This window comes from Triplophysa rosa, linkage group LG19, assembly GCF_024868665.1.
Source record: "Triplophysa rosa linkage group LG19, Trosa_1v2, whole genome shotgun sequence".
In the NCBI taxonomy this organism is placed as follows: Eukaryota; Metazoa; Chordata; class Actinopteri; order Cypriniformes; family Nemacheilidae; genus Triplophysa; species Triplophysa rosa.
Window position 1 is genome coordinate 12,004,478 of NC_079908.1, and position 16,002 is coordinate 12,020,479.

Here is a 16,002-nt window from a genome sequence, read left to right on the forward strand (position 1 = left end):
TCAGACCCTTCGTCACGTACCGCCCGGCCCCTGCGAGCTGTCCCTCTACATCCTCTACATCCAATGACTTACCAGTCATTGGAGGATAATTCTGAGCGGAGAAAGGTGTGCGCTTGTCATCGCAACGCTCCGCTACTGTTAATGCTGCATTACTCTCAGACTAATTACTGCAGCATATGCGCGTTACCTGCGAGGCCCCCGCAGGCAGTCCTGAAGGCACCTCCTAGCCCTTCCTCAGCCATTCACATGCCAGCACCGCTCCAAACCCGCTCATCAGAAACACTACACACCACAGCAAAGCGACAGCATAGATCACTCGCTCAAACCCAGGAACCATGGCTGTGAGAGGAAAGATATGAGAGAAAAGAGAGTAAAGGCAGACTTGGAGACCCTTGAAGCAGCAGAAGAACTTGTTCCCGTTGATTGATGAAAGCCTTGGCCGTGGTGGCATCCAAATGTGACAATTCGGGGACATTAAAGGCGCCAAGTCTTCTGCTTCACCTGCCGCAGACCAGCTGGGAACAAAGTGGTCATTATCCCACTGTATTCTGCGATGGCGCTCCCTGTGGTTCAGAATCTGCTCAATTATCTTTTCCTCCCGGGCTAAGGCTGACAGGCGTGTTGGCAGGTGTGTCCTTTCCATCCTGTTCACCTCTTCTATTGGAGGATTAGCAAGCGAGGGGGGCCTCGACTGATGCTGCGCCTCCAGAGCTGTTCCGGACATACCCTTTCTCGCCCGCTGGACAGGAGAGGGAGACCGAGCAAGAAGACCCTTCCTCAGGTGACCACAACATATAACAAGTAACCATCGGTCAGCTAAAAAAAAGTGTTACCAACGAGTATAATCTATCACTCTGAATGGCTCAGACTGAAACATTTTGTTGTCTCAAACAATTAAATAAAATAAAACTTACACAGACATGGGATATCGTCGACATTGAAAGGAATATCACAAACAAGTGTACCATAGCTTTAAAAGGATAGATAACCATAAGACAAAAAACAACCTCTTGTTATTTCAAGCCTGTATGACTTACTTTCTTCTGCAGAACACAAAATAATTTATTTTGAACAATGTTGGTAACCGGACAACAGTTGGAACCCATTGATTTTGGGTTCATACACTGCAAGTCAATAGGTACAATACAAGTCAACTGAAGTTGTTCAGTTACCAACAGTTTTCAAAATATCTTCTTTTTCTTTGTGCATAAGAAAGTCATACAAGTTTAAAACGACAATAGGATGAGCAAATGTTTTTATAAATATTTATATAAATAAATAAACATTTTTATTTTTAGGTGAACTGTCCCTTTAAATATCATCACATCTGCAATGCTTTGGATGTAGATGAAGACAAATTTGTGACCCTGCCCCAAATCTAATGATGATTTCAGGAGCATCAAAATAGTGTGTTTATCGCTGTTAATGAGGGACTATATGATGGATTGCGAGATTTATAAAACTAAAATACATTTTAAATACTAAAATTATTGATTTTACAAAAGCTTTATTAAAATGTTTCTAAACATTGATTTCAGTCTTTGACATTGTCTTACTCAGTCACTATTTAAGATACCAAGGTTATATTTTCACTAAGAGAAGAAAAGAGTAAATGATCAAATAAAAAATGACTTCAGCTGTGTTTTTGCAGGGTCACATTTACTCACAGCTGTGCGATTGCGAGTGTGATATTTTTATACAACATTAATATTGCGCCAGTTACATCTTAAACGCAATACATCCAGTTTTCTTTGCTCTGCCAAACAAATAAAGGAAGCTAATGAAGAAACAAGTGACACCGGAATGCTGTGCAGTATGATACTAACAGTAAAACCTTTCAGCGCTCCTGGAACGCCGCTTGTCCAATCAAATTACAGAACCACAATTGTTGCACCAAGACAGGAGAAATACTTGCCAAGACAAATCAGTAGATCCATGAGGACACACTCTCATTAAACATGTACATCCTCTCAGATTCAGCCCGCTTCCTTTCTTATGCATGAAGGGAATTTAGATCAGAGTTTGAAAACAAGACGTTAAGTAACACAGGCTTTATCATGCCACAACGGGCGAGAGAATCGTCATGGCGACTGCTTTGAGAGGATGAGGGAGAGGCAGTTAACATGGGCTCTTTCAGCATATAAAACAGCCTCACATCAGAGGTGGCTAAGTTCATGTCAAACAGGGGCTTAGATTTACCGGTGAGGGAGCGGGCGGGAGATATGCTTAAATAAGCCCTTGCTTAATTTTGGCACCGTGTGTGACACACGCAGATTTTGATTCATTCTTCTCTAAAGCCTGCTATTTATTTTAGCGGCTTTGTTTCACAAAAGACACTCTCTTTAGCATTCATAGGACAAAAATGTCGATTGAATTCATCTGTTGCTATTATGAAAATTGTGACGGGGTGTGGCCAATACATCGGAAAAATGAAAGCCATTATTACATCCCTTACGCAAGGACTCGCCGCTGTATGAAAAAAGAGCACTAAGTCACAAGTTCTGAAAAGTTTCACTTTTATAATTGCAGCAAACGGTCTTCCAAACCGGTCGGCCAAAGTGGAGTGATTTCCTATTTGTCGCAATCCGCTGCAGACAAAGGAGTTATTTTACACCTGGTTTCTTACGGCTGTTTGCTGCATTGTTACTTAAAACGCATCATCAAAAGACGGCACCATCATGTTTACCGAGCCCAGCCTTAAACATGTTGAGCGGCGCGACGCTGAACAAAGGATGATGAAATGACAAAAAGAAGTGGAGTGTGCTCAATCATCCTCTTTGGAAATGAACAGGAATAAAGAGTACGCCTGGATGAAGCGATACGAAGAGGCTGCTGAATGGCTTCTCGCCGTCGGAATCCGCTACAGATCGCAGAGGGAAGAAAAACAAGATCTCCATATAATGCTAGGAAAACAGTGACATGACAACAATAAATCAGCTGGAGAAAAGGCAGGCAGTACGGTTCATATGGGTCAGGTGAAGAAAGATGTGATTAATACGGGAGGGGGCGCGGGTGTGTGATGATACAGTAAGAGTTTGACAGGGTTGCTGAAATACTGATAAGGATTTGATCTATCTGACCCGGTGAAGCATGTTTCTTCTAGTCTGCAGTGTAATTCATATTCAGCCACAGCTCACGGCATGTCTTGTTCAGGACAACATGAAATGGAGTTGGGATTGCATTTCATGTTTATAATGCGACATATTTTAGAGTGAAATAGAGTATTTACATAGGAAATAATGTAGGACTTTTTGTTTTGAACGGATGGTGAAAAAGTATGGAAAAATACCAAATGTTCTGATTGCAGGAATCCAATAAATTTCAAATCTCTTATTATATGAAAACAAATATGAACATGTTTTAACAGTGATCAATTTTGGGATATTAACTAGTGAAGGGCTTGGGACTGTGTGGGTGTCGTCATCAGCCAAACGCCATGCACTCCTATATGGCTCTAGGGTGACCAGTCATGTGAAACAAAAAAAAACTCCTGATCGGAGTGTCCCTGAAAAAAGATGTCTGGCATGCCCGACTAGCTAGTCAGCAAAGTAACAGCCATTTAATAAAAAATCATATTAATTAAATAAAAACGGAAACCAAAAGTGCTTCTGGACCAGTGTTCTATAGATGCCTTTACTGTTAGTAAACATTGTGACACGTTTTTGTGGGCGGAGCTTAGCTGGAGGCAGAAAGATCCCCCTGACCGCATTGCTAATGCTAGGTAGCACATTTTGTTTGCTTGCTTTTTGACAATGACTAGAAAAACTCTGATTAAGTTTTAACATGTAAGATCACTCACTGTCTATGACCGCGATTGTTTTTGAAAAAGTTAACTTTAACGCCATGAACCTGTGAAAATAATGAAACAATGAAATAACATTGTTCCCCAGTTTCTGATTTGGTCACACGTAAGATATTTTTGGACACATACCCAAATCATAATCCACACCAACAAAAGAAGACAGTATCTTTTTAATCTTAAATGTTATGAAGTGAAACGCGAGCTTTTTTGATGATCGTTTCTGTTCAGTCCGCTCATTTTATTGTGTTTAACTACAGCTGTCGTCCGTGTTTTTGTTTGGCAGTGGCAGCAGGTATGTGTTCAAATATCAAATTGGAGACTGTATTCTGTCGATTGTGGCACTAAACAACACAACAAGATACATTGCCCTTCCAAAAAAAGTCACACAATAATATTTTAGCTTTGATTACGGCAAGCAATTGCTGTGGCATCGTTTCGATAAGCTTCTGCATGTCCAGAATGTCCATTTTTTCCTGTCCAGAGTTGCATTAATTTTTTCGCCAAGATCTTGTACTGATGATGGGAGAGTCGGACCGCTGCGCAAAGTCTTCTCCAGCACATCCCAAAGATTCTCAATGGGGTTAAGGTGTGGACTCTGTGGTGGCCAATCCATGTGTGAAAACGATGTCTCATGCTCCCTGAACCACTCTTTCACAATTTGAGCCCGATGAATCCTGGCATTGTCATCTTGGAATATGCCCGCGCCATCAGGGAAGAAAAAACTCATTAATGGAATAACTTGGTCATTCAGTATATTCAGGTAGTCAGCTGACCTCATTCTTTGGGCACATAACGTTGCTAAACCTAGACCTCCAATCCAATGGGAGGCTCTTACCTGTTTGCTTGGTTAAATCCAGGCGGTGACTATTTTTGGACGGGCAGTGGATTTTAAACTCCTTATGTAGCCGAATCTGTGCTGGTTTGTATTGTCCGCCTGCAGTTTTTTTGCCTCCAGATAATGCCGTGATGTAAGCGTGACGTCGGCCGTAAAAGGGTCTATAGACAGTTTCATCGGATGGTTGTGCCTTGCCCGAAGTTAACTTCCGGTCTGTGTTTGTTGATCAGTCCGGCGAGTGGCTAGTAATATAACTATTTATATTTACTTTTAATTTTAATTTATATTAATGTATACTTTTATTTTACTGTCTAATAATTTTATTAAATACACGATTTGTTGAATTTTATTGTATACTAATTTTATTAAATATTTGTTAAATGGGACGGGTAAGTTTGTCGCATTTAAGTTTAGCCAAGTAACGGTTCTTCTACTGGTGACCCAAAATAATACTTATACAAATACAATTAATAATACTTTTAACTTGCTAGCTAATGTAATTTACTTCTTATTGTTTTGCTTGTTATCCAAAATAATCTACAGTGACTATTTTTTGTGGATGTGTACCGGAAGTTAAGTGTGGGCCACAATAGCGCACGTTCACAGTAACGGTTGTTTATGTTGTTGCTTTGAAATTGTCTATAACTATAGTAATAGCTTTGGCCATATCAAAAGAAAAGAAAATTTGTTTAATGCATGGCAAAAAATATCTTGAACATGATTTTTTGCTTTAGAATAATGTGCACTGATAAAGTGAGCTCAATAAGACCAGATATATATACTGTATATATTTACAACAGTATGTACTGTATTTACAAAGCAGACAGTCAAATCAACCACCACCAACCTTTTAAAACAAAAGTACTGTTATTCAAAGAGACAAAAAAAGCAAACATCAAGAGAGGGAAAGGAACGTATCAACAATACACAAATGAGGCAAATGTTTTGTGTGGTGATGTTCTCGCTTTCTGTTCTAGAGAAATATCTTGCACACTACGTGAGCCTCCTACCTCAACCTCTGCTGAAAAACCCCACTTATTGCTTGAACAGCTTGTTGCTAGGATACACCAGAGAGGGTAAAAAACTGTTATCAGAGAGCAGAGAAATCTTCTGAACAGTGAGAGCAGCACACCCAAGAAAATAAGATGGTAAACAGATGTGCATTAGCTACAAAAGTGAGCCGCATAAAACACACAAGCTGTGTGATGCAAACAGGTGATTCTTGTGAGGAGTAACACATGCTTTTCACCAGACCGTGAACTCCTTTATGAACCAGACAACTTCATTTTCAATGCAGCGTTGCTTAATTCCCTTTTTTGGAGACACTGAATGTTTTATGGCGTGTTGGATATCTACATCAGTGCTCTTTTGAGCACAAATAAGCGTCTTAACATTTCTACAAACACGTGTCTGCAACAGGTCAGGACATCAATTCCACAGTCGGATTAAAGAATAAAGCAGAATGCTTGACATTTTACAAACAAAGAATTTTCTATGGAGCGATTTTAGTCTCATTAATTATTCACACATAAAACACAATGTAAACTTGCGTTGCCAGTTTCACATGCATAAAACCTAATTCACGTGCACAAATTATATATATACACATTCACAAAAAACAATTCACGTGCGTAAAATAAAATTATATTCTCATAAAATATGTTTCACAAACGCTTAATACAATTCACAGATGTGAATCTAACTATATTGGCAACACAAGTCAAACTGTGCAAAAGGTGCGCAGAGCCGTTTTCCTTGAGTCCTGTACTCTCCGCGTTTATGATTGGTTGAAGGTTGTAAGGTTGAATCTGATTGGCTAAAGAGTACGACAACCCACGTGGGAGGGGTTGCGCTGCCAGGAGAGTCTCAAAAAACACACACACACATCCAAGGCGATTCACACGTGAGTGACGATTTGCACATTCACATAACACGATAAACGTGTACATTTTAAACTTTCGAAATATTTGCGCACAGTCGTATGTTTGCGAAACGTACTTTATGAGAAAATAGTTTTGTTTTACGCACGTGAATTGCTTTTTGTAAATGTATATTTATACTTTGTGCACGTAAATTAGGTTTTATTCATGTGAAACTGTTTACGCATGTGTGTATCTTGTTTTACGCGTGAATAATTAATGAGACTAAAATCGCTCCATAATTTTCTGACCATTTTGATAATGAGCACGGGCAGCATTGCGATGAATACCCCGTTTCATCTTATTGAAAAAAATGCACTGAGCATGCAAAAAAGCTCAATGTCATCCCCAGACAACATAAAGGCAGCACTACCTTTAAAACCTATTTGTTCCCAAGATAACAAACCCTGGCCTCACCTTGTGTTCTTTTAGCATGACCAAAACCTTTTGTAGGACCTGAAATATCCTCGGCTTACACTGATTCTCTGTTATACATCATTGCCAAGCTGATAGAACTGTACAAGGTTAACACTGGCCGCGTGACATGGTATTTAGAAATGCAGTGAACTGTACAAAAGCTCAATTATAGCTCGACTACACAGTCAAGCCTGACCACGTTCTATAGTCAAAGAAATTATGCACATGGAGACGACATCTTTCTAACCTTTCGATGTTCTACAACTTGCTTTAACCTTTCTAATGTGTAAAGTTGGGGATATGAGTAAACAAATGGCCAAGCGTAAGCTCAACAGAGGCAATGACAAAAAGTGTCTATTTTGCAATATACCACTGCAAATTAAAACATTAGAAAATAGGCAAAGGATCTGCCACTGCCGAGTGAAAGCGGAGATAAAAGGCCTAATGAAATGTAAAAGCGTTTTTGTAGCAGTATATTATAAAACACAATAAAGCCTGTGAGCTATGCAAATGGTCACCGTCCTGTGTTTGTGCGCAGCGCTGCCATGCCGTGGTGGGGTACAATGCCATCTGTGTCATGCAGAGAACGAGGTCTCCATTCATTTCTCAGAAATCAAAAACAGCCATTTGGACGTCATTTAAATTCATGAAAAATGATTGCCGGGAGGATTACCAGAGTCTGTCGGGACCTATGTGAGGGCTGAAGGGGTCACAAATGCCAACAAGGACCTGAAAAGGGTTCATGCGGGATGGACGAATGGATATGTGGCATGGCCTGGAATTATGGGATGGACGCTCTGATTAAAACTCCCAAAGGAGCGTTCTGGCAAACACGTTGGGTGACTGATGCCGGATAAAGGGTATGTGACATACGGACGGATGAACAGCATAGACAGAAAATCCGCGCTAGGTTCATTCTCCAGTCCCGTGCATGTCTGCGGCATTACGTGCTGTACTGTATTCAGCTGGCATGCAAAGAATGCCATGCTGTGCTGGCAGAAGAAGGAGGGAGAGGTACCAACCGTGAGCTGCTGCTTCGGTGCTGGGCGCAGCGTCTGACACACGAGGAGAGGAGGTGCGGTGGAGGAGGGAGGAGGAAGGGAACAGGAGGAACAGCATGCATAAAGAAGAGAAATGGGGGAAAAAACAAATGGAACTGATAAGCAAGCATTTACAGACAATTGCAACAAATATGAGCAACACTTTGAAACAAGCTCACAGAACGACAGCGGCACATAAGTGGACAGAACCAAATGCACTGCACATTACAACAAACAACTTCGCCAAGTACAGCTAAGACACAGTGACATTGTTTACTTTCGAAATGGAGTATTCATATACTGTAGTTCCACTCGAAGGTGCGCTTGGATCTTCCTTATCTTGCTGGTTTTGGACTTTATACTGACACTTATCAGCATGGATGCATTAAAGTTTAACAGCTGCCGATTCACATTGTTACCGTTTGCTTAGCTTTCATTTTGGGTTCATTTTCTTCAGTCCCTGTTTGTTTTTCCATCTCGTACACATACATATATAGAAGTAATCTATATGACTTGAGCCATGTATTCCAACTCTATTGAAGCAATATGATCACTTTGTATAATAAACAATTGTACATTTAAAGGGACAGTTCGCCCCAAAACATTTTATCATCATTTATTTACCCTCATCTTGTTTAAAACCTGTATGACTGACTAACAAAAGAAGATATTTGGAGAAATGTCTATGTGGTTTTGTGTCTATACAACGAAAGTCAACGAGGCCAATATTATTTGGTTAATGAAAATGCCTTCTTTTGTGTTCCACAGAAGAAAGTCATACAAGTTTGTTTGGAACTTTGGAATGACATGAGGGGGAGTAAATGATGACAGGATTTTCATTTTTGGGTGAACTATCACTCCACAAGTCTCACACTATCCCATTATTAACTCACAACAATAACACCAAACCTCATTGGTTCTTGCATGTCTCATGAACGAACATCATGGACAACATCATTTGATAGTTTTGAGACTAATGACTAGAATACACTACAAGACTTTCAAAATCTGAAGAGATTTTTAAAAACTAGGTATCATACACTTGCCGACTTTGGAAACGGTTAAGGCTAAAATACACTACACAACTGGTATCATACACTAGCAGAGTTTCCGAACACAACAAACACGCGCCTCGTTGAAAGGAGACGCATGATCAACGAAACAAACATGGATGTGCAGAAGATAGGTGCAGTAGTTATTGTAGCCTCGTAATTTACATTTACGTTACAAGGTTTTTGTTTTCCGTTGCTTTTTTGGTCAAATCTGACAACACGCGCAAGTAACCACTCGCAAGTAACCGCTCGCATCCTGTGATTCCTCACACCGCACATACAGAGTGACGTCTCTGATGCCTGTTTAAAACACGCCGTATATGTGTTGTAAAATTGGCCCAAAACATCAAACATGTTTTGATATCCTCCGACTGGAGTCTGCAGATAAAAAAAATCGACAACTACACGACTTTCTGAGAAAAAAGTCTGCACCGACTGACGACTAACCCAGACTGGAAATCTGGGCAAAAATCTGCATAAAAGTCGGGTGATTTGATTTCACAATGCATAATACAAAGTGATTTTTAACAGCATAGAAACATACCACTCATGTCATATGGACAGCTTACGCTACCATTAGGAAGCAAAATGTTCACGTTTTGGGTGAACTATTCAGGTAAACCAAATGTATGTGATGTGTGCCGCTCTGAAAACTGAGATCATTTTCGAAAGGTGCAAACAATAACTGCTGTACCCCAAATCAATATAGCCGAACCACAGGACTCTCACTAAATAATAACAGCATAAAATAACCTTTTCAAAAGCTCGCTTTTCTCACAAAACCCAATGCACAGTTAAAATTCAAATCATAGAGACTGACTTATGCTCTATTTAGCATTATATATGACATATAAATATGACACATGAATAGCAATTTAACGGCTTTGCAGCTATCACACGTAATTCATCATTAAATTGTACCGGAAGGCCACAGACTTTTTGCAATGTTGATAGCTCAGCGTAAAGCTGCATTACCGCTGGAGGTAATTCCTCTGATATGACAGAGGAGTCGAGTCTGTCTTCCGGCTTTGAGATGATGAAATACCGCCTGAAATATGGAAGCAAATGCATAACATAAGGATTGTGTGCCCTTATCCCGGTGCATTACCTTAGGGCAGAGAGCACTTCAAACACACGGGAGAACCCGTGACGCTGAGGTGCTCGTTACGGAGAGAAACATTAGAGATGTCAATCACAGGAAGGGCAACACAAACTCTGCTTGGTGTTTTTGGGCTCGATTAGATAGGATCTAGTCCTAATCCACTCGTTGGCTTTGATGATTCAGGCTCACCTAAGTATTCCTCGATATTTATCAGAGATTGATGAAAGAAGCGCTGCAGATGGCGCTGAGAATACCAAGCGCAAGCAAAGGTAGATGAGGAAGAAGTGATGGTTAGATTCGAAGATGGAGATGCAAAGCAAAAAGTGGTGTTTCACAGACAGATGCATTAAAGCAGCGTGTCACTAAACTGAGAAACTAAGAAAATAATTATGTCATGTAAATTTGTCCAAATTATTTGTAGTTTTGTTACAAATTCTATGTGTGATGGGCTCTTAGTCATTCTATTCTTAAAGGGATAGTTCACCCAAAAATTAAAATTCTGTCATCATTTACTCACCCTCTTGTCATTTCAAACCTGTATGACGTTCTTTCTTCAGCCGAACACAAAAGAAGATATTTTAAAGAATGTTGGTAACCGAACAATGGTGCTACCCATACCTTCTATTGTACGGACACAAAACCAATGCAAGTCAATGTCGTTGTTTGGCTACCAAAATTCGTTAAAATATCTTCTTTTGTGTTCTGCAGAAGAAAGAAAGTCATACAGGTTTAAAATGCCAAAACACAAAATTAATTTTCATCTTTGGTTGAACTATCCCATTAAGGGAAAGAACGCAGTGTCCCTGTTATCAGGCCTTTACGTAAGCAACCTTCAGCTGGTCAGAAAAGCAGCATCAACATAATTCTATGTGTTAGATCATTCTTTAAGTCTTAAAATAAAAAGCACCCCTTCATTAAAGCTGTCCATCGTGCACAAAAGCGCAGCAAGTCCTTTAACAAAATAACTGAAGAAACCTCTCAGCATACCGCTGACGTTAGCTCCTAAAACAGAAAACATTACACAGCACTTACTGTTGCACAGCAAGCCATTGCATAAGTCTCGAACTGCTGTGCCGATGGGTGGAGAAGCTAGAAAGCGAACCATTATCAAACATGAACTGTCAAGCCCCTCTGAATGTGGGCACGGAATACTCGAGGCGAGCACTTCGAGGACCGAGTCCCGAGATGATGCATGTGCCGCCGAATAAAATACAATCAAAATGAGCAATAATATCTGCAGGTTATTATCTGACATTACGAGGGAAGTGGAGGGTTTCCATCACTTTCAGCATGCTGCGTATCCCATCAGGCAGATGGTTTTGAGCATGCTCTCGCAGAGACGCAAGGAGAAAACGTCTTGGTTATTTACTGCCATACAAGGACGGGGAAAAAATGGCAGATCTGTTCCAAAATGGGCTTTACAATCTTCAACCTGTCCTCTAACTCTCAATCATCGGAGGGGCCTGCTAAGCCCATTACTGGTTCAGACAGATGCCCGTCAATAAGTCTGCTGATGAGCAATAGCCTTTTCCCCGCGTGCACGGCCTTTTGTCTCATCGTGGGTCACCTGAGGCTCTGTCCTTGCTTACATCAGCAGCTGATATCAGCAGAGATGACAATGGGCACACAGCTTCGTGGCTAATTGCGACAGCTTTGTGTGGCACAGGAGATGACAGTGGAACACGCGCGTGCCCAGGGGAAGGGCACGACTGCTGAATCTCTCTTCATTGAAAATGTGGGGAAAAATATACTGTGATACATTTATTGGCTGAAAGCATAATTAAAGTTGTTTATGTATGCTCCAATGTGGCATATCAGGGCGGAGCGAAGTCTTGAAGCATTTTTCTGAAAGTATTAAAGTGATAGTTCACCCCAAAATGAAAATTCTGTAATCATTAACTCACCCTCATGTCATTTCACACCTGTATGGTTTTTGTTCTTCTGCAGAACACAAAGAAGATATTTTGAAGAATGTTAGTAACAGAAAACCGTTGGTCCCCATTGACTTGCATTGGTTTTGTGTCCATTAGGGATGTAACGGTTCACATTACTCACGGTTCGGTCTGTGTCACGGTTTTAGGGTCACGGTTTCGGTTCGGTTCGATTTGTGCTATGTTCAGGGAAAAGGGACTACTGACAAATAAACATAAGAACAAATAATCAAGCTACAAGTAACAGCACCAATAAAACAACAGAGCAAAGCAGAAAATGAAATAAGATACTGTATACTACCTTAAGGTAGACATGGATTAAAGTAATCAAATAAAACATAACATTGCATATGTACAAATTAAATAAAGATGAATCATAATTGAAGTTACAGAAGCTATTTAGTCACAAGCAGTGAGTGATTTCCTTGACTTTTAACAGACAGCAGGAATATGCTGCTGTCGCTTTAAGAGGAATGAAACCGATCCAGTACACTGATACTGTACACATGCGTTGTTTTTCATCCGTTCACTTAAGACATAATCTATTATGTTTGTTAAGATACTTGACAAGAGGGGCATGTTGACCTACTTCGTGTGTGAATTTGTCCGTTTAAGCGCTTCAAAGACAACTCAATATTTGCGCCATGTCTGAGATTTTCCTTATGCGCGCTTCGGATCTTCTCACAGCGCGCAAGCGAGTTTTCTTGTGTATCGTCTTGCACTTAAATGTTTAAATTGACAAGGCTTGAATGAGTGTAGTTTAAATAGCAACATGTGCTGTTCAGGTCTCGGGTGATGACAGCATAAATGACTGATCATATTACAGCATACGTCAATCCTATTGAAATTTGTCTACGTTATTTGATTTGTTGTAGGTATTAAATGTGTATCCATCGACAAACATACATTAGCTGAACTTTGTCAGTCTGTTTTATGCATTATAATTTCTAACGAACCATATTATAAATGCGTCGTCAGATTTAAGATGAGCCGCGGTCATCTTAAAAAGCGCGTTGGACCGTGTGCCGAACCGTTGGTGGAGAACCGTGCGGTTCAATTATTTACCGAGAACCGTTACACTCCTAGTGTCCATACAATAGAAGTGAACATTCCAACATTCCAGCTTACCAACATTCTTTAAAATGTCTTCTTTTTAGTTTTGCTGAAGAAAGTAAATCATACAGGTTTAAAATGACAAGAGGGTGAATAAATGATGACATCATTTTCATTTCGGGGTGAACTATCCCTTTAAACTAATACAGCCAACGTACTGTGGCTTTGCCAAGTACATAATGCATTTCAGTAACAAATCTATTCTATAATAAACAACGACAGCACTCAATGGCCTAATGCACTTCTTGGTCTTGGTAATCTGGTTACGTCCTAAGTGAATGTACAAATGTGGGACAAAAATCAGATTTGTTTAAAATATAGGATTGTACGCATTAAGCCTTGTACTGTAAATGAAGCCTAATGCAGCCATCTCTTAATTTATTTCTTAATTGACTTTCTTTAACAGTTAGTAGGCTCCCATAAACTAAATCCCACATATTCGTATTCAAATATATTTCATTGGCAATTGCCATCCAGTGACTCCTTTCCTGCTTTGTCAGCGCAATGAATGGCGTATGAGGCTTACGTTATATCCCATTAAGCAGAATGGAAAATAACTTCACAGTGTTCTGCTGATAATCTTCAGCTAACTATATTCCACGTCTGTTTAAATATGATTGACCGCCACTTGTCTGAGACAATAATGAGCTGATGCATAAAGTTTATGTTTTTAATAAGTGTGTATTTATGTATATATTTGTCTGTATAGCTCAGGCTTGGCTTTGCCTTTCCATCTCCAGTTCGCCATCATGGAATGTAATCATGGCTCCCATAACAATATACCTCCACATAAAAAAGACTTATTGGGAGCATTTCAGTGTTTGCATGATGCTAAGTGCAATAAATTCTAGGAGATGGTCTCCCTGGGTTGTGTATCAAAGCACTGCAGTCGTTGTTTTCCCTGTGGTAATGCAATTGACCTTTAGTGAATTAGCCTTTTCTCTGCCAGCGAGCCATCTCTCTTTGTCTGCGTTGTATTCTGCGGCGGGAATCAGACAGGAGAGAAATGGACTTCTATCTTACGCTCAAGTGCTTTTGCTGGGCAATTCATTTGTTCAATTCTAAAATCAGTTTACCAGATGGTGTTTATGCAATTTAAGCCCTGACAAAAGCACTTTTCCCGCTATGTTTTTTTTTGTTACTTGCTAAAATGAATTGGATGCCGACTTCATTTATGGTCTTTCATCAATTACAAAAAGTGGCAGAGAAAATCTTGTTCACCGGCGCTATATTAGCAAAGCCAAGCATGTCATTATGAAATATTTGCTCTGTGTGAGGTAAACATTGTAGTGTCCAGTTATCTACAATAATGCATTTACTTCTTAGTTGTATATGCAAGAAGACACAGTCACTTTATAATAAAGTGGTCAAATTACGAATGCTATTCTGTCGCTGTTTAAATGTCGGGCTCCGTCTTCTTCTGCAAGAATAGCATTTCATGATTATCCTTAAAAAATATTTGGATAAATATTTGTTTCATAGAGAGAAATTGGTGTGACAGTCAAAGGTAAAGCAAGTTACCAAATAACATTTTCACATTTATATGAAACTTTTGTCACTGGTTCGTTTTTCTGCTCTACCTCAAACAGAAATGGAGGAACAGAGAGCTGTGAATGGGAAACTCTGCATCCGTTTATCCATTCATACGGAGCTCTCCACCACACTCCTGAATTACACATTTTGGGCAGTAATAATAATAAACAATAAATATGGGGCAGACCACAAAGCAAACACAATGGCTTGGGGAAAATGGGGACGTCTGATGACTAAACAACCCTAAGTCACTCTTTCTTTTAGTTGTAGACATTTATACATACAGTGGACAGAGAATGAAAGAGAGATTGAGCAAATGTTTGAAAGGAAACATGAGAAAGGGAAAACAAGACAGAGAGAGATTGAGGACAGCCTGTGTTGCCTGAGAGAGAGAGAGAGAGAGAGGAAGGAAGAAACGGCTCATCTTTGATCAAATTTGCAAAAGCTCAGTGGGTAAAAAAGCTCTCAGAAATATCGATAAACATCCATTTCTGAGCTGTGTTTAGTGGAGAAAAAAGGTAATACAAATAGATATTAATGACATCTGTCCCCATTGCGTACGGTGGCAAGCAAGGCCCTCCATTTAGCCATTTATTTTTCAGTGTAAATGGCAATTTAGTCATCTCTAAATGTCACCTCCTGAAGCTGTGGAGCACTTTAGCCTTGCGTTAGGGCTTTAATAGATTTTTTAAAAGTGCAGTATAGCCCATTCCATTTCTCTTATAGCCAGTTTATCAAAAATGTATTAAATTTCTAAGTGGCCTCCACCTCTGTGGACTGATAAATTCATGTGGTGTTCCTGAACCATACACATCCACCCAAAGGATAAATGAAATCAACAGGAGGAGGGGGCTGCTCAGGAGCCATTTTTTCTATTGAAGTACATGGCAATAATAGGAAGCGCTTCAAGGGAAAAGTAACAAAAGTGCGCACGGCTATTGGTTTATTTGGCCTGGGACAGCAAAAAAAAACAAGGCTTTGCGAGGGCAATGGGTAACAGCACAATATGACAGTAATTAAATAATATTTTCCTATCATGGCCATTTATCCACAGCAATGCCTGTGAGTTGGACCTCTGGAGGATTTTAATGTGTGCAGCAGGCAGCTATGTTAACCGGATTCATTCACCTCGCTAATGAAGAAAGAGGGTGTGTCTCATTAGTATGCGTCATCAGTTCTTTCATTAAACTCAATCATGCCGCCTAATCACGGTCGATTCATTTTTCAGCCCTTTCTCAAATCATCTGCGCCAGTCAGT

At 40.0% G+C, this 16,002-nt stretch overlaps 1 protein-coding gene across 6 annotated transcripts in view; it reads right to left on the minus strand.

Annotated features, from left to right (window-relative positions):
* cadm1a (cell adhesion molecule 1a) overlaps nt 1-16,002 on the minus strand; it is a 269,351-nt gene that overhangs the window by 15,159 nt on the left and 238,190 nt on the right. For 4 of the 6 annotated variants that reach the window (XM_057359681.1, XM_057359684.1, XM_057359680.1 and 1 more), the window contains one exon: nt 7,996-8,028. The exons of the other annotated variants lie outside the window; for them this stretch is intronic. In XM_057359681.1, the coding sequence (XP_057215664.1) occupies nt 7,996-8,028 (33 nt within the window). The remainder of the gene's footprint in view (nt 1-7,995; nt 8,029-16,002) is intronic. 6 annotated transcript variants of the gene reach the window in all.